General features: G+C 41.5%; 1 protein-coding gene across 1 annotated transcript in view; it reads right to left on the reverse strand.

Moving 5' to 3' along the window:
• Positions 1–22,757, reverse strand: part of SLC9A8 (solute carrier family 9 member A8) — a 59,515-nt gene that overhangs the window by 25,563 nt on the left and 11,195 nt on the right. Inside the window, exons 4-8 of the mRNA XM_019726103.3 lie at positions 18,230–18,288; positions 13,077–13,160; positions 9,298–9,399; positions 8,191–8,225; positions 2,886–3,029 (exon numbers count right to left, since the gene is read on the reverse strand). Coding sequence (XP_019581662.1) covers positions 2,886–3,029; positions 8,191–8,225; positions 9,298–9,399; positions 13,077–13,160; positions 18,230–18,288 — 424 coding nt within the window. The remainder of the gene's footprint in view (positions 1–2,885; positions 3,030–8,190; positions 8,226–9,297; positions 9,400–13,076; positions 13,161–18,229; positions 18,289–22,757) is intronic.

The following is a 22,757-nucleotide window of genomic DNA, read 5'->3' on the forward strand; positions in this document are numbered from 1 at the left end:
GGTCATGTTTCTCACACCTTAAAGAATAGAAGACGATGCTGTTTCAGGATCCATTTCATGAGCGTGAGCTATAGCTGGAGAGAACAAAAGGTCGCCTCTACAGCAATTATCTTAAGAATAAATTGTCATAGTAACAAATCAAAGCTAAAAATAATTTAAAGTTAATGAAGAAACAGAAGATACTTAGCTTTCTGGCACTTATGAAAGTGAACACATTAAAAAAGGGGTAATTTATTCCTATATTCAACTGCAAAGATAAATGTGTCAGATCACTTTGAAAACGCTCATTTATGAAGTACACCCTTAAAAACAAGACGTGATTCTCCCTTGTAACCAAGGAAAACTGACAACAGCTCCCTCCTGCAATGCAAAAATAAATAAATAAATGAATAGGCAGGTCTACCGTGACCCCTTGCTCCGTCTCTTTTACCTGAAAATGCCTACCATGCTCCCAAGACAGCTCATCCAAGAAGCCTCACTTGAATCCTTCAGAGGGACTGCTTCCCCCTAGCACCAGTGTTCACCTCTGTCTCTCTTTTTCCCACCTTGGATTGAGTTTGTCAAGGCCAGTTGGCCCCAGAGCAGTGTCTGGCACAAAGAGGGCCCTCATCACATGCTGATGGTGGATGACTAGCCCAGAGAGGGTCTGGAAAGTCAGTGAGGCTGGACATGGCTTCGGTCGGTGACTCCTAGCCCAGCCTGTGTCCCAGTCGTGGAGGAGGTGGAGGCTGGAAACTATATACGCATGTGGTCCACAGATCCAGGTTTGGAAACTGTCATCAGAGACGATCTTGGCCTTCGAGAGCACTTTTCCAGGAAGAACCTTGGCTACTTATAATGTTTCCATCATTTTTCATTTTAAAAAGAAAATATCTCCTAATCTTTGGCCTTTTTTGTGGCAAAAAGACCTGGAAAAGCTCAAAGTCCTACTTCTGACAGATTTTTAAAAACAAAATAAATTAGAGACAAAGTAATTGAGTTTAGCTCCTAATGTATAAAAATAACTCATGATGTCACCTCCTATTTGGGCAAAATTCTTTATCACAAATGTTTAATACACGCAGCCAGTATATGAGATAAAAGTCAAAACCAGAAAGCTAAGAAGCTTTCAGAGTAGATCTTAAATTTAAAAATAAATATCGCCACCAGATTTTTTTAAAGATCGTATAGCATGATGTATGATAATTTCCTAAAAAGCTATCAAAATTTTTGCAAAGAGAAATGTGAAAAGGCTAGTAACAGGGGATGGGTTAAATAGGTCGTAGTAAATCCATAGAAAGAAATAATCTGTAACCAGTAAAATGATGTTATAGAAGATTATTTTATCAACTCGGTTCAATGGAAAAACTACAATACAGTATATGGGATATAAGCCTATCTAAATAAAATGTATGTATACTCTTACCAATTGTTAACTGTAATAATCTTTGGGTAGTAACAATGCATGTAATTTTTCTTTCATTTTTGCTTGTATATTTTCTAAATTCCTATAAAGAATATATGTATTACTTTTAGGATAACAAAAATATTTTAAAGTTTGTTTTGTTCAGGTCGGCCGAGTACCTACTGCAATTAGGCAACCTTTGGTTTAGTTCTTCCTGCAAAAGTAGGATAAAAACCGGGCAAACAGCGAAACCATACTGGGGGCAGGAGAAGAGGAAAGGGTCTCACATTATTTGATGTTCGATGTTTTTCACATCGTACCATACCTAACTATTCAATCTCAAATCCAATCCTAGGCTGAGGCACTCTCACTCTCACTCAACTGTTGAGAAACCTGGGGCTCAGAGAGAGAAGCTCACCAGGGTCACGCAGCTACGAGTGGCATCACCAGGTCAGCTTGACTCCCAAACTTGGGCTGTTTGTACTATAAAACATCGTTTTAGTCCAATGTAAGAATTCCAAATGTAGTCTATTATAAAGCTTTAAAAAAAATATTACCTGCCACAGTATCATGCTTAGTAAGGAACCCTTCGACAAAGGAAACAAGTCAGTATTCAGATCATGGAAATTCTCTTCTCTAACAGAACACTGACTGGCCCCTAAAAGTCTCTTGGCTCATGTCTGATACACTGTCCAGGGCTCCTTTGTCTAATTGCTTTGACTGTTGGTGCCTTCTCTGTTTTTTTTTTTTTTTTTACGAAACTGTTTGGGTTTCCTGCGCATACATGGAATGAAGACCACAAAATGCAGAGTTCAAAGAAACAGCCCTGCATCAGATAAACACATTTGAGATTATCTCAAATTCATTTCCTTTTCCCAAACACTTCTTGACATTTTATGATTCATCTTTAATTTCTCAGATCCTATCAACAAGGGCAGTCATACCAATGAGCATTTGAAAACGATGAGCAGTCCTGACGTAGTTTTCACCCAACAGCATCCTTAGATGGGATCCCTATTAGTATCATTACCGCCCTTTACAGCTGTGAAAAGGGAGGTGACATGTAACAGCTCCTAAGTGGGAGAGTAGGGCCTGAGTGTCTGTGGCAATGCGGCCAAACACTGATCCCTTAACGGGCTGCTCTATCACCATCTGAGGAACTTATTAAACAGCGAAGTTCTTGGGACTCACCCCAGACCAACTGAGTCAGAAGCTCTGGGGGGGGGTGGGCCTGGGAACGCTACATTTAATAAGCACCCCCAGTGATGCTGATGAGAAGCTGGGCTCAAAACCACTGCTGAAAGGGACGTCATAAAAGGTGAGCTCTCCTCTCCTAACCACACCGGGCCTGTGCACGTCAACACTTGTTGAGAACAGAAAGATGGAGAAGTGGCTGAACCATCACCCAGAGGACAGGCAACCGTACACACAGCTGCATGGCAATACCAGTCCCTTCGTTCCAAGGGCCTTTAGCTCCATGCCTTGCAGAAAGGGCACTTACTTGGTCAGGACAATGGAGACTGCATCATTAAGAATACTCTCTCCAAAAACCAGCATGTTGAGCACGGGGTCCACATGAAGGGCATTGAAAATAGCAATAGTCGCAACTGGATCAACAGCGGAAATTAGGGAGCCAAATGCAAAACTGTAAAGAAGGGAAGAGGAAGGGGAAGGTCTGTAATGCCTGTCACTTGGTCCACATTTAAAACATTAAAGCCCACAACTGCAGTTGATATAACAGTACACACTGTAGCTGAAGTAACTACAGGAAATGGTGTGTTTTTTCCACTTACAATAGCTGCGAATTGACACTGGGTGGAACCGTGAAGGGCCCACTCTAAAAGGGTTTGTTAGGAATGGCCTGGTTTCCAGTTAGTATCAAGACTTGGACCAGTGAGGGATGCAAGACTTTTGCTTAAATGCACTGGACTTCCCAGCCTTTTGGTTAAAGCAGTTGGAACCATGATGGCTCAGGGCCGCCCCCAAATGACTCATGGGCTCCTGGGTCTGACCTCCGCTTTGCCCCTTGCCACCATCTGTGACCAACCCCAGCCTCCACTCAGATTTGTAACATCTAAGAAAGTGCCAAAGCCAGCAGCAGCTCCAGTGTGCTCAGGGGATGGGCGATTTGGTTGGCAGACACCAACCCCAGTGCTGCCTCCCACGAGGCCACTGACTCTCACCGACAGTGACCATGAAGGTCTAATGACCGCCAACAAATATGTACCGTGTTTCCCCGAAAATAAGACCTAGCTGGACCATCAGTTCTAATGCGTCTTTTGGAGCAAAAATTAATATAAAACCCGGTCTTATCTAACATAATATAAGACTGGGTCTTATATTAATTTTTGCTCCAAAATACCCATTAGAGCTGATGGTCTGGCTAGGTCTTATTTTCGGGGAAACAGGGTATTAATGGCCAAATATGTTCCAGGCACTGAGGTTAATGATAACAGCAAACATTTATGAGGCACTTTGCATATCCCAGGCACTATTCTAAGTACTTTACACACAATAACTCAATAACCCACACAGAAATGGTATGAGATGGCATTATTATTGCCCCGATTACATAGGAGAAAACTGAGGGACCGTGAGGTTAAATGACTTGTCCAAGGTCAGACAGCTAACAAGTGGCAGAGCCAGGATTCAAACCCAGGCCTTCTGGTTCAGAGTCGGTGCTCCTAACCATGACACTGGATATAGCACTATCCAGAGACTGAGACAAAGTCAGAAAATGGGACATGCTACATCGGAAACCAGGGTGATGACAGAAAGAGTAACCTGTCGGGGGTCGGGGCGGGGAAGCACTTCGATTGGGAGGTCAGGAAAGCTCTCTGCAGAGATGGCACTCATCTGAACAAGGAACTACATGATAAGAAGCAGGTGGCCAGCCAAGATCTGGGGGCTGTGGGAACAGCAAGCTCTCTCTGAGGTGGGAACCAGCCTGGTTGCCTGAGAGTAAAAGGTGAGCATGGCAGTTGCGCAGTGAGGGTGAGTGGACGGAGATGGCAGAGTTGGTGAGGGAGGTGGCACCAGATCACCCTGGGGGTTCTGTGGGCCTGAGGAGTCAGGACGATTTGGGCTCTCAGCCTGTTTGTCTTTCTTTTACCTCAGTGTTCTTGCAAGCCTTCTATTCCTCCACAAAGCTATGCCTGGCACTGCCTTCTTTCCACATCAGCAGAATGGTTAGGTCTGCCCCCTTCTACAACACAATACAAAACACGGAGCACCAACGGGACAGCCCTGAGTGAGGGGACAGCCCTACAGAAGAGACATAAGCCAGAGACTCTCCACCTCTGCTTCCCACCCTCACCAGTTTGCAGTCTGAGAGGGAAGAGGGAGAGCTCAGCCTGGGGACAGGTGTGCTCTGTCCACTCCACTGTCACCAGCAGCCTGATGGTCACTGGACTCCGGGCTCAGGAGAGAAGTGCTGGCAGGAGGAGAGGCTTGGCTGCCTTGCCAGTGGTCAGTTCTCTTCGGAAATCAATAGTCTGGCTTTCTGGTTTCCATGACAGCTCCCTGCGAGTTTGATTAATATGAGTTCATGCAGGACAGCCTGCTTGCCTCAAGGAGAGTCTCCAGATTCCAAGCTGAGGACCAGACCCACAAGAAGATCTCAGCTCAGACTCCAATCCCCAGACTTTCCCTGTCCTCACAGAGGTTGTCACATGCATTATGAGCTGTGACTTTACTTGCCTCTCATCCTCACTGTGGGTGCCTGGGGCAGGTGGGCACTGTGTCGTGGTCATGGGTATATTCCCAGGACCTGTACTGAGCATGGCCCAGAGATATCTGTGGAAGGCAGGTAGGAGGGACGGAAGGAAGGAAGGAAGGAGGGAGGGAGGGAAAGGTAATGCCACCAAACAACGCCAACCTGGGAGGCCCTGTTTTGTTGGCAGATGACCTTGGGGCCCTTGCGCTGCAACTCAGACCCAGAGTTTCCTGCCTCTCCTTCTCTTCTTTTACTGCCACTCTCATCACCCACAGCAACATCACAGGGGCCTTGAAGGAAGAAGAATGTCTAAAAGGGGGAGGGAGAGGGAAGGAGGGGGGTGGGTGGGGCACAGACTTGGGAGCCTCTGGTGGTTGTGTGTTTGTTGGGCTCAGCTGGTCCCCACCTCCACTGCCCAGTACAGTGCAGCAGAGCGGACAGCCACCGTCTTCCCTGCTCAACATCCATGGGCCCTGGTTTTGGTAACAGCACCCCAATTTTCCTTTGGGGAGCCACCCCCCTACTCTCCATCCATGCGGTTGCATGGAGCTCTCTAGGAGTGGGCAGGGGACCCAAGCTTGGTCATTGAGGGCCATTACTAGGCATTTTACCAGGTGGGGGAATTAGGTTGGCACCTTTAGACGGGGACGGCTGAAGTGAGGGTGACATGAGCCCACATGGGGCAAGTGTGCTCTAGGATGAAGTCACCCAGGGAAGAGCTGAGACCGAGAGGAGAGGAGCGATTCAAGACGCTGTGGGCGCCGGAGGATGTCATGACAGATGCCATCACTCTGGGGACACTTTTGCTCTATGAACCAACAAACATCTTTCTTCTCAAAGCTAGTTTGCACTGGGTTTCAGTTGCACTGAAAGAGGGCTGGCTGATATTGTTTGTCATAGTGCCTGTGGCATCCGGAACTGGAAATGAGAGAGCAGGAACCGGAAGATGGACTGATGAGTGGTTAGAGGATGGACAAATGGAAAGACATGTTTTAAAGCAAATCGAGTGCAATGGTGCTTGTAGACTCTAGGTGGGGGTCACACGGGTGCCCACTGGACAGTGCTTCTTCACCTTTTCTGTGCGTCTGAAATTTTCATAATAAAAAGGTGGGGGAAATGCTTTGCATAAATCATAGCACACATTTAGCTTTGGTTACGAATCTAAATTGGGGCAAAGCATTTCGGATAGTGACAATGAAAAAGCTAGAATACGAACTTCCTGAGTCCTCAAGAGGTGTGAAGCTAAGGGGTCATTTCACCGGTCCCTCAATCGCTCCACTTCACAACTTCATGACCTAGTTTTTAAAAAGGCCAGAAGCTAGATGTTTAACTTAAAAATGTGTTTTCTTTCTTTCATCATCTCAAAGGATAGCAACATCAAGAAAACAAGGAAACAGCATAGGACGGTGAAAAACTTCAGGGTGTATCTATGAGTAAAATATCCCTCCAGCAGAAACATCACTACGATAAACTCTTCTGTGCCATGAAGTTATTTTCTCATGTTTTCTATAGTGCTGAGGTCTGTGGGTCTCACGTTCGACCTGCATGGTGTTTTGAAAAACTGAATAAATTGCCAACATTTGAAAACCGGAAAATCCCCTATTGAAAATCTAGAAACCTGGCATCTTTTGAAAAAAATTTGTTTAAATATCTGGTAATTCTGGGCCCACAATGGTAATCAGTAGGTGGAGCTGAGAAGTGGGGTGTGCTCTCCCATTTGCCCGTCACCACCTCTACACACACATCTGGCCAGCGTCCCTCTGGGAAGTGCCCTGCCAGGCCCTGCAGCTGTGTGGGTTGGGGACTGCTGGCTAAGTTTCCCCAGAGCACTCCCCATTTGTGGGACAGTCAATTTCCAACAGGAAAGGAAGTGTCTGCACATGGAGAAAGAAACTCTACCGGCTCTTATTCTGCTTGTCTGGGACAGTTTTCTTACCCCTCCCTCCGAACATCCCAACCACCAGTTCAGTTCAATTTCCCAATGTATCATGCACTTTCTGTATCTCTACCCAGTTGCCCCAAAATAGGATGAAGAGCTGAATGCTGTGATATCTTCCTTTACTTCGAACGAGTTTTGGGCACTTCTCTTCACTTGCAAAATACCTACAAAATGCAGGGCATCAGTTCTGTTTTATTTCCAGCACCTTATGGAATAGGAATGTGACTTTTGTGACTTGTTCATATATCCAAACTATCTTATAACGAAAGCTCTGAAATTGATGTCCCTGGGAGAAAAATGAGATGGGACTTAATGTTATCGCAGGCACATTTCCCATGAACAGGACTCCGAGATTCTGGTCCCCAAGTGGCTGTAAAGGCTGAAAGCTCTGGCGGGCCGGCGTGGAGGGGCCCCACTTCCCAGCCCTATCACAGGACAGCGCCGACTGTGGGTGAAGAAACTCAGGGCAGGGCTGCATCCTCGCTGGACTCCTCAGAGAGGGGAAACCAGCTGCACACTGCTAGTGCACTTTCTCAGCACTCCATCTGGTACCTTCTGAGAGACAGCTGCTCAGGGTGCTTCTTGCTAAGCAGATCACAGATATTCCTGGACTGGGCGCCGAGGCAGCAGCTCAGAGCTCACTGGAGTAGCTTTAGACTGAGGAGGACACCGGCAGTAGAGCCCTTGGCCCTGTCTGCCCGCCCCCCCCCACTCCCCCGCCATGTGAATTCCAGAGTAAAGATTCACACCTCACTCCCCCCTCCATCCCTAGCCTATCAAGACAACTTTTCATTGTGGCCACTGAAAAGACTTAGAAATCAGTTGAAGATGATTTTTCATAAGAAAAGAACAATAGTGCAGTGTCTTGTGTACAGGGGGCAGTTAACTCTCCAGAGTTACTCCCTCCAAAGCTTAAACTAAATTAATCGTTTCAATCAGCAATGCTCTGACTAGAGAGCTTCAAAACTCCTCAGTCTACTTTTGATTCACTTCAGAGACATAAATTAATTCAGAATAGATTCTACAGCAGAAATCATCAGTAAAACAAAAAGAGAGGAAGAATAGAGAAGCACCACACCCAGGAATTAATGTGGAGAATACTTTCCCCGGTCTCAAAAAGGTCACATGGGTGTTACAATATGAAAGATTTACCTGTCTGTCATGTTGAGTTTAGAGATTACATCAGCCTGTAAAATAAAACACACAAACACACAGACACAAAAAAACCCCCTGGAGAACAGCCAAGAAGATTAAAATGTCCATTAGTGCTTTATCACAAACTAATAAGGACATTAATCTTCACTCTTCAAACCACTTGAAAAATAAACGAAACTCCTAAGATTAAACATGCATTCGACCGTCATCCAACAAAAGTAGGGGAAAGAATGCTACATTTTTCAAGCCAAATTGACTACAGTTTTCTTCTCTACAGGTTATCCTCATTTGGTACTAGAAGTTGAGCAATGAAGAAAGTTGGATGACAGACAGATTTATTCTGGTGCCATAAAATAGCAGTAAAGGTGAAAATCAGATGGAATGGGCTTTAGCCTACAGCCATCAAAAGAAGCAAACACATCTGACACACATAAGAAATCCACCCATCACCCAGATGCCTGAACCTCAAACTTTACAGAACTGGGGCAGGCAAACTTTCTGCTACTGACCGAAAGGAAAAGAACTGTGACATGCATAGCTGTGTATAGTGCAAAACTACAGGTATTATCTTCTTAGGAGGGTCTGCTTTCAATGAATTCAAATAATTTGAACCCAAAGTACAGAACACCCAAATGATGACACTGGGAGTTGGTTTAGCAATGGTGGAAAATCCAGAGTATAATACATAAGTCTACAGGTGGACGAGTTAGAATTGAGTGAACACATTCAGAATCATCTTTGATTTTTAAAATGCAAATTTTTATTTAAAAAACAGCATTTAATCCTGATTCAGTCTATCTGACAATACAATTGATATTGCTATAATTTGAAGATCTTTATGGTATTTATTCTGCTTTATTTTCAAATATTCAAACTTAAGACAATATTGGTTTGCAAATAAGAACAGTTACCTTTGGGGATTATGGAAAAGATTCACTCAATTCCAGACATTAAAGTTCTTTGAGGACACTTAGCAGCGGTTTCAGCATGACTCCGTTGTGCCTCCTATGAGTCTGGATTTCCCCATGAGATGTCACTACCCCACTTCCCTGTACTAACTCTAAAATGTAAATTTTCAAAGTTTTTCCAAGATGTTTTTCTTACCTGACCCAGAAAATAAATTCCTCCACCTACTACAAAAGCGGAAATTGCTGTACCAAAAACAGCAAACAAGGTGATGGAACCAATATTTTGAAAGAAGTTACCCTGTTTGAAAGAGCAGAAATGAGAGAAATGATTAGAAAAGCTGGTCCAGTCGGTGAAGGCGCAGACCCCCAACCTGGCCCACCTCACATGCTTGATTCTGTGAGGGGCACCATCGCCCACCCTGCTTGCAAGCTGGAAAATTGGGGAGTCTTTCCTCACCCCACACCTAATACTGAGCCTGGTCCTGTGCTTTTACCTTTCCCATGTCACTCCCGTCTCCTTACTCTCTATCACCGTCTCCAGCGCCCCTGCCCAAGCTGCCACCATCTCGGCTCAGGACCACTGCAATGGCTTCTAACAAGTCTCAGCCATTCCTGGCCCCTTGACTTCCACTCTTCAAGGGCTTCCAGAATGATCTTTGCAAAAGTCAAATCTCATTGTGCTGCTTTCACTCTGACTCCACTTCTCCTCAAAATATAGCTAAAACCCAGCCAAAGCCTGCATAGTTTGACTCCTGTGAAGTCCTCTAACCTCCCCATTGTTCTCTGGATGCCGGTCACACTGGTGGCTTTTTGTTCTTCAAACACGTCGTGCTCCCTGGACCACTCTTCCTTCCTCTTTGCTTGTTTATCTCTAATCATCTTCAGATTTCAGGACATTTTGCCTCTTCCTAAGGGAAGCCTTCTTTGATCCCTTAGCCAGGTCAGATCCTATTCTGTTCTCTCAATGCACAATGACCCTCTCACGGTAGCACCTGACATGGCTGAAATTTTACATTTACTTATGTAACTGATGTCTCTTTCTCACTAGGCTGCAGGCTCAATGCAGGCAATGGCCACATCTGCTTTTTTGTACAATGTTGCTGACATAGTGTCTCTCAGACGCAAGATGGCCAATGAATAGTTACCAAAGGAACTAACTGTGTTTCATGTCTGATCAAAATCCAAGGTTTGTACATTACAATCTTTCATTTAATTAAGAAAAGATGCATTACTACATAGAGTGTCAAGACAGTAGGTTATGTTATCAGAAACTCCTTTTTGCTGTCCAGGCCTTTTAAACAATTTTATTTCACTCTATTTGTATCATCATCAAATATAAATATGACAGATAAAATATATTTCCATCTACACTCTACAGCATTTAAGAGAAAATATTTGAGTCCAAGTAGCAGGGTAACATTTTTCAAATTTCCATAACATTAAGAAAATGGGCTATTTATTAGAATCCTGTGGACTCCACTTAGCAATAACACCAGGGAAACTTGACCCTTGACTGTGAGTGTGGACAAAGAATCCCATCATTTCACTCAAAAATTGTCAATCCATGGACACCAGGAACTGTCACTTTAAAGCTCACTTCAAAAGGGTGTCCTCAGCTCCACTCTGACAGCCCCCTTAATCCTACCTCCTTCAGGAAGTTTCTTTGCTTCCTTCACTGCAATTTTGACTTGGCTGCCCATAATCTGACATCCAATTACTTTGTTTGACACATCAATCTTGTGCTCGGAAGAACTTTAAAAGAACTAAAGGTAAACACAATGATTTGTTTTTCCTAAACAAAAGGCTTTCATCTATGAGTTTTTCTTTGCAAAAAGCTGCTTTATTTTGTTATTTAAGAACAGATTAAACTAAGTCTTGGCTTGTTTGTAGGGTGCTAATTCTGGTGAAATGTATGTACGTAGTTGGTTAATAGTAATCTGGATATTGAAAATTTACCCCAATTCACGTTACCACATACCATAAAGACTTCCCTTTGCTACATAAAACAAATTTATCTCTTTCTCTTGGACGTAATTAATGTTTTATTCTTTGTATGAGATGAGCCAGTACCTGCCTACCTAATGCATATCAACTGAAATTTTTATTTCAAGTCTAAATTTATGTTAGCAAATACCGCAATATTAAAATAAAACATTCAAAGAGTGACTTCCTATCTTCTTTGGGGGAGGGTAGGAAGTGGAAACCGTCTCTGAATTCGCATTTCCAATTCACATTCGTCCCTTTCATATAAATTGTCATGTTTTCTGCTGGAAAGCCATCTTCAAAAAAAATGTTTTTCTATGAAACTATTATTTTTCCCAAATTTTGAACAAATTTATTTCTCCTCCCTTCAAAAAATTAGAAATAATGCTCTAACATAATAAGCAAAGTGTGTGATTTTTAAGTCAAATCAAATCATTGTTTTGAAATACTTTTGTAATCTGCTTATAGTCCTTTTAAGATTTATTTACAAAATGAAAGAAATGAAACAGTGAAAGACACTGACCTTCAATTCCTTCTTGCTTGTTTTCTTTTAAACAATTACCTGATGTCAGTAATGGTTTATAAAACTTGGGAATTTTCTTTCTTTCTTTTTTTACATTAAACTTCTTTTTCACATTTTCTTTGGATAGATGCACAATAAAATAACAACTTTTTAAAAAACCTGGACTGAACTTCTTAGAATATTTTTGTTTCAGAACACAGGTGAAAAATTAAAGATTTAATTTGTATGTTCCAACGAAAACTCTCTTGACAAATTTAACTCTCAAGTTTAATGTTATTGTTCATAATACTACGAGTCATATTAATCTTACTAATAATAGATATTATTAATAACAAGAAGCCCTACCATTCATTTAATGTGGTGGGTAGTGCTTTTCATATATTCTTTCATCTGGTGTAAATGTCAAGGCAACCTGAGAGGTAGGGTTTTTGGGTTTTTTTGTTGTTTTTAATTTCTACTCTACCTAAAAGGAACCGTAGGGGGCAGCACATGATTAGATGTAGGTCTCCAGCTCCGAAGTCCAGGCTCTCCTCTCTCCAAGAGTAGGCCAAACCTTAGTCCCTCCCAACATCACAATTTTTTAATCACATTCACAAAATAACTTTTGTATTACTAACATTTTAATGTAAGTTGAATCATCTTTGTATTTGAAAACTTAAGTACCTTTATATTTAAAGAAAGCTAACAGGCAAGGAACTCACATGCACACAGACAAAAGTGGCTCCCGCTCAGGCAGAAAGAGTCCCGCTGGAAGCTGGAGGACACATCAGAAATGACAAGGCAAAGCAGGGAACTGGGCAGGAGCCTGTGGTGTCGCTCTTCTGGGTGGAGCCGGGGAGCCAAGAATGGGTGGAACAATTGTGGGACTAGGTGAATGGGCCAGAAGGAACTGGAAAACTGGGTGCATGGGTGGGGCCCCCGCTTGGTAAGGTGAAGCTGAGCCAGGGAAAGTGTGGAAAGAGAGGGAGACTGGGGGGAAAGGGGAATATCAGCTGGGAGCGGAGGCCGAGGGCAGGGCCCTGAGAGGGGAGACCCCTAAGGATGGAGAAAGGCCCCACAGGGTGAGCTGAGAGAAATCAAAAGGCCTGGGGCACGTGTCCTTGTCAAACCAGGACACAGTCTGTCCTCTTAACATGTGTCAGCCTGTGTCCAAGCCTGTGTCCAACAAGAAAAGTGACCATACGTTGTCTGTGTACCACTTAAAATCACTTTGGCCATCTTCCTAGGCAAAGTATACTTCTATGGAAAACACGAACTTAATAAACCGCTCTGCCTGGAACCAGAAAGCAGCCCATGTTTGCTCCCCTCCACAAGTCAGGCAGTCCGGTCCAGCCTCTACCCTGCACGCCCAGGATGGCCATTCTCACACAGCCACCACTGCAAAGCTAACATCCAGCTTTTAAGGAACTCACCTTACCAACATGGGAAGCCAGCCAGACCAAAAGCACTCACGTGTGCCTGAGTCTTACCTTGTGTAATGAATATCCCGACTCAAATATAATAGGCGGGAGCAACAGGAGGAAAAACATATTCGGACGAAACATTTCTTCTTCCTGTAAATATAAAATGGGTATTTCAAGAGACATGGAGTTTGTGTAATTAAGAAATAAATCCATCAATGAAGAGCCAAAATAATTCTTCTCTTAGGGCCTGGCCCAGGGAAACATACGATGTGTAAATAACTACCTGATAATAAAACCAAGAAGGAGGAGAGATATAACAAACAAAAACGCCCAAAAAAACAAAACGTGGATGTAGGACAAGTAATTTTAAAAGGTGACAAGCAAAAGAAATAGCAGAAGGAACTGCTTCCAAACACACAGTAGTATGCTTTTTATTCTTTACTAAGGAAAGAAAAGTAATCTTAAAAGAAAGCATTTTAATTCAAATAAAACACTTTCAAAAGCAAGTGCACAAATTGGAATCCTGCAGGATAAATGTAACAGGAAGCCCTAAAACAAGCCACTTAGAGGAAGAGTAAACCCTACACGTTTAAAACAGTCCTGCCTTTGCTTTGCCTGTCAGATAACTCTGCCATTTTCTTAAATCTGTGATAAACGAGTCCCCACCTGATGCCCTTACAACTGGGGACATGACTATAAAGTGAACCCCTTGGCATGCTTTCAGATTCAAATATTAAGTATGATTATGAGAGGTATTTCTAGAATATGGCCATTTTTTGGAGGATGAAATAATATATTCATTTTCTATATTAACATATCTCTATAATTGTTGGTGGATTGGGAAGAATACATATTGGTCTTCAAGCTCAAAATGACTACATGTAATACACAGTCTATTAAATACTGCAAAATCAGGCCCTTTTTTCATATGAAAATTTCCATGCCACAATCTTGACAGTCTGATTTCTTGTCAAAATCCCTATTCAAAAGAATGACTAAATGTATTCTTACAAATGTACAGCTGTTAACCATAAAGCCTAAAATAACGTTCAAAAAAGGCTCAAAATAGAAGCAAATGATGACTTCTGAAAATGCCTTATTAAGTCTTAAAATAACTGCCTGTACAACCAGCTCATGACTCAGATTGGGACCATGTGAAAAGAAATGGGCCGATCCCTTGTGTTTCGAGGGACAACCAAGTCTCAGGATCTGTGCAGTGGAGCCACTGCATCAAGTCCTTGGGAGTTTCAGAAACCAAACATCCCCTGGGAAAGAGGAGAGCCCATCTGCAGTGGGTGGCCATGTCCTCCAGCCCCACTTCATGTCCACCTGGCACCACAGAATGTGACTTCATTTGGAAATTGGGTATTTGCAGGTGTAATTAAGGGAAGAATCCAGATGAGATCATACTGGATTAGGGTGGGTCACAAACCCAATCACTGTGTCCTTATAAGAGAAAAAAGGACACACAGACACAGAAGTGGGCCACGTGAAGATGGACTGAGGCAGAGATAGGACTCACGCTGCCACAGCCAAGGCAGGCCTGGGACCACCAGAAGCTGGAAGAGAGCCTGGATTCACTCCTTAGAGGGATTGTGGCTCTGCCAACACCTTGATTTCAGATTTCTAGCCTCTGGAACTATGAGAGAATAAACCTCTGTTGTTTTAAGCCACTCAGTTTGTGGTTAACTTGTTATAGCAGCCACAGGAAATGCATACAACACCTTACAGTGAATAGCGTTAGAGAAAAGCCTGGTTCCTTTTGGCAACATCTCCCCCAAAACAGTCTGAAGGATTTTAGGTGGTACTTGAGCAGGGTGCGTCCAGTACCGCTGACCCTGCAGATCGAGAAAGTCAGCCCCTTTTGATTCTTTTTCAATCCCAATTAAGTCAAAGACACCTCAGGTTGGTGCCACCGTGGGCACAGCCTCTCTCCAATGTGCTGATCTCCCTTTTTGACAGAGAACAGGCTTGACCTCAGAGGCTTCAGCAGGCATAGGTACTGTTGTGGCTGTTTGCTTGCCAGACGTGAAGGAATTCACGAGTCAGATAGAAACACAGAAGATTTATTAAAGTAAGGGGAGAGTGGGCTGGGCAGAGTCTGCTGGAAACGACTGCTCCCGAGTCTTTGTTTCATCTTGAGTTTTATATTTTCTAGTCAGGATGTAAATTTCTTAAGCCTGTAGTGGAATTTTCTAGTGAGTTCGGCTTTGTCATTTGGGGTGGGGGGAGGTGCACATGGTATGTAATTTTAAGTTGGAGTCAGGAGTGGATCCCACACAGATGCAAAGCCTTTCGCAAGTCACAGGGCCAGCACTGGGCTGAAGTAAATAGAAACCTTAAAACTGGTCTGCAGAGTAAATGTGTAGGAAGCAGAATCATTAACAGTTGGTGGGCAGGAGGCCGCGGAAAGAAAGCAAAGGAAAGAAAGAAAAAAAGCTTTCAAAAAGTCCCAAGCTAAATTACACTTGTTAAATCAAATTGTACCAGAGTCAAACCTCAAAATAGAAGATTTCGTGCCACCATTATAATCCCTCTGTCTTAACAGGTATTACTTTGTTTTTGTCGTATTTATTTATAAAAACAATACTGGTTTCCCACTTAAAACCGTATTATGGTGTTTCCTTTAAAATAAATGTATATATAGTATAACAATGTTCATAGCAACAGCCAAAAGGTGGAAACAACCCAACAGCCTATGGACAGATGAATGATAAACAAAGCGTGGTACAGAACTGCAATGGAATATTATTCAGCCATAAAAAGAAAGGAAATTCTGATACATGCCACAACATGGATGAACCTTAAAAATCAACAAGCTAAGTAAAGAGAGCCAGACACAAAAGGCCAAATACTATACGATTTCACTTATATGAGGTACCTAGAATAGGTAAATTCATAAAGACAGAAAGTAGAACAGGGCCACTAAAAAAATAGAAAATACTACAAGAATAGAAAGTAGGGAGAGGGGGATGGGGAGTGGTTTAATGGGTAGAGTTTCTATTTGGGATGATGAAAAAATTCTGGACTAGATAGTGGGGATGATTATGCACCATTGCAAATGTATTTAATGCCACTGAATTATACACTTCCAAATGGCTAAAATGGTAAATTTTGTTGCATATTTTACCACAATAAAAGCTGTTTTTAAAAAATTGCTACAAAAATGTATGTAAATAAAAAAGCAAGTTGACTGAAAGAAATATATTAAGCATATGACAATACAGGTAGAAGGCAGGCCCAGTGAGACAATCTGAAAAGAGAACACCATGGAGAGAAAACCCAAGCTCCTTGTTTTTCTTATCTCTAGTTGCTCCCAGCGGTACCTGGTTTCCAAACAGGTGTCCTGCTTCTCACTTCCGTTTCCCACACACACCTGTTCCTCCCAGAGGCGTGCCCCCACTATCCCCGCCTAGAAAACTGGCCCTTCTGAGATCAAGCACTGGTTACCTGGAAGGTTCTTCAGGCACCTACATCATCCAACTTTGGTTCACTTGTCTGTACTATTAAATGTATTACCATTTTAACTTGAAAAGAAACGTGTTGAAAAACAGATTCAGTAATACTGAAGCATGTAAAGCTAAAAGTGAGAGAGATAACCTGTCCGTCCCCTCCTCCTTCCCCCCCACTCTTATTATTCAGGGCAAAGGTCACCAACTCAAAAGCTGTGCAATTCCTGGAACAGCGTTACCAGGGGAGCAGCTGCTGCTCAGCCCTTCTGATCTCTGCTGGGCAGAATGAGGGCCTGGTGTTGAGAGCGTCTGTTTTTTTTTAAGAGAAGCTAGATGATCAGACTTTTATATACAATTTCCAGAATTTTATATTATTTATTTATTTATTTAAATTTATTGGGGTGACAATTGTTAGTAAAATTACATAGATTTCAGGTGTATAATTTTGTATTACATCATCTATAAATCCCATTGTGTGTTCACCACCCAGAGTCAGTTCTCCTAATAATATTTTAAAATCAAACTAATAGTTTGAAGTGTTTTTAAATCGAGTCCAATTTTGATCATTATTTTAAATCAAATCAAACAAAATACGTTAGGTGCACTGTCTACCCATCAAGCTATAACCAGCCTAGGAGTCGAGAAAGGGATCCAGTCTGTACCCACACCCTAGGATGTGTCACAGTGAGGATGGTTACATTTAACAAGTTGCAGGAAGGCCGAGTCGCCATTCACAATGAGCCCAGCCCCAGCTGAGGGGATTCTATAATATTAGGAGCCGAGCATACATTTGAGAATTTTAGTACATACAATATTTCCTGAATACTATTTATAACAGTTTCAAATTGTATTTTAGGTCAGAGTATAAGGCTTGTTTTGCAAATTTTACACTCTATAGTTTAACAGGTAAATTAATCCTAGCATCTAGAAGCTGCATCAAAGTAGGAGGGGTTCAAATGTGATCAATTTTAAGCATATAATTCTTTTGTATTTTGAAATGGACCTTATTTCCCCCACGAAGTCAATTTTATAACATACTTGTTAATCTCGCTACTCCACATGGATGCTCACGTTTAAGTTGAAATTCAAGTTTCCGTTAGTCCTTATACCACAGGACGATGCTCATGTCTAATGACCATTGTGCAGACACAAGGTATGGACATCCACAAACTGAGGACAGCATGGTGCGGCAGAGGAAACACAGAACACACAGGGCCAGAGGGTCTGAACACATGACTCAACTAAGCCACTTTCTCGTTCTGTGACATTGGACATGCCCCTACTTCTCTGAGCATCAGTCTCTTCATCTGTAAAACTGGAATGATGATAATAGTGCCCAATTTACCTCCCATAGATATCAGGAGGACACTAGGAACAATAGTTTACAAAGCATTCTGTAAGCTCTACAGTGCTGGACAAACATGTTTTATTATTCTCAGCTGTCAGAACGGAATTGGAAGCAATAAACATTGTTTACTGTTTAATGCTAATTAGAGCCTTTCCCTAAGATTATAAAAATGTGCATAAATAACAAACTATAACATTGAGTGCTGCTCCCATGTTAATTAGAAACAGTGTGAGATTTATGTTTTTAACAACTCAGATATAAAGATATCAACGCTAATCTAATAGAATGCTAAAAAATTTACTGGTATAATATAAACTTCACTGATAAGAAAGCCACCGTAACTATCAGTGTTACTAAAATTAAGAATAACCAATAACAATTGTAATTATGTTAAAAAATAAAGCGTTGGGTAAACCTACCTTCCAATTTGCCAGTTTTTTAAACTCTATAATTTTTATAACTGCTCCCATGAGAATACCTAGAAGAGAAAATTTAAAGTTTAACATAAATTTAAGGTATGAGAAAGATTATGCAGGCTTATAATTCTAGAGAAACTGAATATTATTGTGTCTCTAAATAGTTTTTAAGGATTTCTGTAAGTTTTATGTCTGAAAACATAAGAATGGAAATTAGTATGAAGTTTTGAGTCACAAAGGTTTCTCACTTGCATCTCAGGTGAACATACTATAATGAAGTCTACAAAAATCTGGGGGGAAGAAAAAGCTCTTCAAAATAAGGCCCGAGGATAGTCTGCCTGACACAGAAGATTTAACACCTGCCATTTTTGCTCCATCTACCCATTTTCAAGGTGAAAAACGGGTGAAAGCTAACAAGCTGAGTTTGCCCCTTATTCCTCCCATTTTCAAAAAGAATCCAAGATCACTTTCTTAGACTCAGATGGCAGCTCTATGCAGAGTATTTAGTTAGAGATTAAAACCCCACTGCTGAAAATAACCTAAAATAAAAATGCTATGAAATTCCTGGAACAAAACAGACCATCTAAGTTCAGGCATGTTTCCATAAAGCTGACAGGCTCATTACTCTCTCATAAAGAACCTACCAAAAATAATTCTCAAAGAAGCATCATGGGGACAATTTATGATTGCTCTGTTACTTACTAGATAAATGATTCTGAACCCCGTGGCTCATCAGAATTGTCAGGGGAGCTTTATATAAAATAAAGACACCAGAGCAGAACTCCAGACCTACTAAATCAGAGTCTCTGGTAGGGGTAACACAAAGCTAGCCTGAAGACCACGATCACAGACACATAGGACAAGATGCCCTTTTCCCCTGCAGAGGAAGGAGCTTTGTCCCCCCACCCCCCACAATAGAACGCTGAAGAAACACATCTTCTCGGGCAGGGCGATGAGACAATACTAGAACATAGAAGTTTATCAGCATAACCCTAACTGCCATGGGGAAGGAAGGGCTTGAGGTGAAGAGAGGAGGTAATTTAAACTTTATAAACCTCTATACTATTTCAACTGTTATAGATTATTGTACATGGATGTTCATAATAGCCCAAAAGTGGGAACAACCCAAACGTGCATCAACTGATGGATGAACAAAATGTGGTGTATCCACACAATGGAATATTATCCGGAAATATAAAGAAATGAAACACTGATACATGCTGCAATGTGGATAATTCTTGAAAACATGCCAAGTGAAAGAAGCCAGACATCGTTTATGATCCATTTATATGAAATACCCAGGCCGGGCAAATGTACAGAGACCCAAATCTATAGAGAAATAGTTGCCCAGGGCTGAGAAGTAGGGCTTTGGGGGTGATAGCTAGCAGGTATGGGGTTTCTTTTTGGAGTGATGAAAATGTTCTGAAATTAGATAGTGGTGGTAGGTGCACAACCCTGTGAATATAAATGAAAAGCAGAGAATTGTATACTTTGAATTGTGAAGTTTATGGTATGAGAATTATATTTTAATTTTTTTACAGTCACAGTTCTGTTCACTATCCCCTCAATGACGGCTGTCTCCAACTGGTTGCTGTTAACAGTCGCGCTGCAATGAACAAGCCTGTGCATGCCTCTTTGTGTTTCCCGAAGGCAGATCCAGAGACAGTGAATGGTATGAGCATTTTTATCCCTGAAAATGTTGCCAAACGGTCCTCCAAAGTGGCTCTACCACTTTACCCCAAAGCAATCCCCACATCCTCACCAACCCTGATAATCACTGGACTTTGACATTTCTGCCAATAGGGTGGGCAAGAAATTATACTTTGTAGTCGATCTGCATTTAGTAATTATTCCTGATTTACAAGGAAAGTTGAAGTTCTTTGCATGGTTTCGTGTTTCGTTTTTAGAGCTAGTGGTTTTCTGCTCTACTAAAACCTCAACTCTTTCCCCTTGTAAATGTATACCAGACTTTAACACCATGATTAACACTGATAATTACATATGAAGCAGCTACATTTGAAAATCAGTAATTATTATTTATGAGGCCCTAGAAAGCTTTGTAAAATATGATGTGACATTATTATTACTACTATTACTATTATTATTTGAGTAATCCTTTTGAGATGTCCTAGGAGTAAACTATGGTGCAGCATTAAATTGGCAAACTACTCTTATACCTTTTTTTTTTTTTTTAAACTTTTATTTATTTAAGTGTGTTTTTCCAGGACCCATCAGCTCCAAGTCAAGCAGTTATTTCAATCTAGTTGTGGAGGGCGCAGCTCACAGTGGCCTATGTGGGAATTGAACCGGAAACCTTGTTAAGAGCACCGCGCTCTAACTAACTGAGCTAACGGGCCGCCCCCCTTCTATACCTGTGAGATTGAGGTTCAACATTAGGAGAAATTAATTTACACTACACAACTGGCCACCAGACTGAAATAATGCCCTCGATACAATTTTGCATATGCCTATCAGTAAAAAGAATTTGAGCATGACCCTTCAAGATACAAATGTATTTTTCTTCTTATAAAAAAGTGCTACCGTATTAATACATTTTTAAATACACACAAAAAACAGAGATTGTAAAAAAGTGAGATTAAAATTAAATTGATATATACATTTTACTACCCTGTTTCCCTGAAAATAAGACCTAGTCAGACAATCAGCTCTAATGTGTCTTTTGGAGCAAAAATTAATATAAGAGCTGGTATTATATTATATTATACCCGGTCTTATAGTAAAATTTAAAAAAATGATTTCTCCCCCCTTTTTCTGCCTCCCCCCCACTCCAGTTCAAGCTGCTGTTTCTTGGTCTAGTTGTGTAGGACTAGACATGCCTGTATTATGAGCCTTGTGCCCCACGGTCGCTCACGATGGTGCTCTGGCAAGCACACAGTGGCCCACGGTAGCCCAGCTCCAGGGAGAGCCATTGTTCACAATCTTAGCTGTAGAGGGTGCAGCTCACTGGCCCATATGGGAATCGAACAGAAGACCTCCGCGTTAGGAGCTCGGCGCTCCAACTGCCTGAGCCACCCGGCAGACCCAAATGATTTTTTTGAAAATTATTTAAAATATTGTTAGCGTGTTTTGTCAGCTGTAATTATAGAATCAAGTTATACTATAATAAGGTAATTTTGAAAATCCAGTCCTTGGTTTCTGCTACTTGTACACTTAAAGTAGATACTACTCCAAAGAGACTAAAAGAAGACCTGCCAGTAAGGTTGAATCAGTACCTCAGGGTTGTCTGTTTGTTTTTCTGGGGGAAAGGCTGTATATATGTTTTGTTTTTAAAGTAGTTACTTTTTCAGAGGAATGATATTCCCCAGGACTCCGCAGAGAACATTTATGTGGTGAAAGGGGAAATTTATAGGAATCAGCCCAAATGCAGTAAGCTTCAGAATGCAATTCTTTAACAACCTTTTATCTTTTAAAATTTAGACTACCTCACTATTCTGGCATATCTGGAGGATTTAAGGATAAAATACAGCTTAAAGATAACAAAATGCTGAGCCAAGAGAAGGTGACCATAAAACTAGGCAAGTCAAAGCAAGACTCCAGGGAAAAGCAGGAAGCTATTACACACAGAGCACAGTGAGCTAACGGCAGCAAAACAGCAACAAGACGCTCCAAGAATAAATTGTCACCTCTGATCCGTATTTCCAGAAACGTGGAGGCTAAAAGTCTGTGCTAGCACTCTTCCTTGAAATGTGACAGCCTGGAAAATCCTTAGAGTCTAATGCAATCATTTTGTCAATTTGACAACCACTTTTGGCCCGGTCTCCAAGACAGCTACTCTAATACCAACATGTGTATGCCTGCTTCTTCTCTAATAAATCAAAACACCGAAGATTCAGGGAGAGTTACCCATGGGACATTTTAAGCCGCATCAGCGTTAGACTCTAATAGTCTAACACATAATGAAAGCTGTTACAGTTAAAGTTAGGAGTCTTCCTTGAAGCTTTCTGTAAAATTTTTTTTAGAACTTAAGTACAATTAGAATATAATTACTGTATCTTCTTTTTCCAGAATTATCTTTAGTCAATAATAACTCAGGAACTGAGTGATTTGTCATCAGTTTCCACTCAAAACCCCCATTGACAAAAAAAGCACTATACAAAAAAATATATATATCCTTTAGTCAAAACAAGAATGAATTAATATAACCAAAAGCTCAAACGTAGTTAAGAAGGTTATGGCAGAGGGGGCACTTTTGTGTATCCTATTTACTCAATGATCCAATCAAATCTAGTTGTAAGTTAAAATGCGGTTTTTTTAACTATCAGAAATATTCAGGCTAAACCTTAGCATTTGGAAAGTCAAATTTCCAGCCCTTACTTAACCCCATTCTGGTCTTTCCTTGCTCTAAAATAAAGTACGATTGTGGGGGGAAAAAAAAATCTACTCCTGTTTTTTGTTAGATACAACAGAGGATAGTGGGCAATACAATCACTTCATTTTCTTTTCTTATAAATTTCAGCCTAAAATATATAAACAGTGTGAATCAGCACTATATGGCCAATGAAAATAAATA

Source organism: Rhinolophus sinicus, chromosome 13 (genome assembly GCF_057876585.1).
Source record: "Rhinolophus sinicus isolate RSI-liver-muscle chromosome 13, RSI-T2T, whole genome shotgun sequence".
NCBI lineage: Eukaryota > Metazoa > Chordata > Mammalia > Chiroptera > Rhinolophidae > Rhinolophus > Rhinolophus sinicus.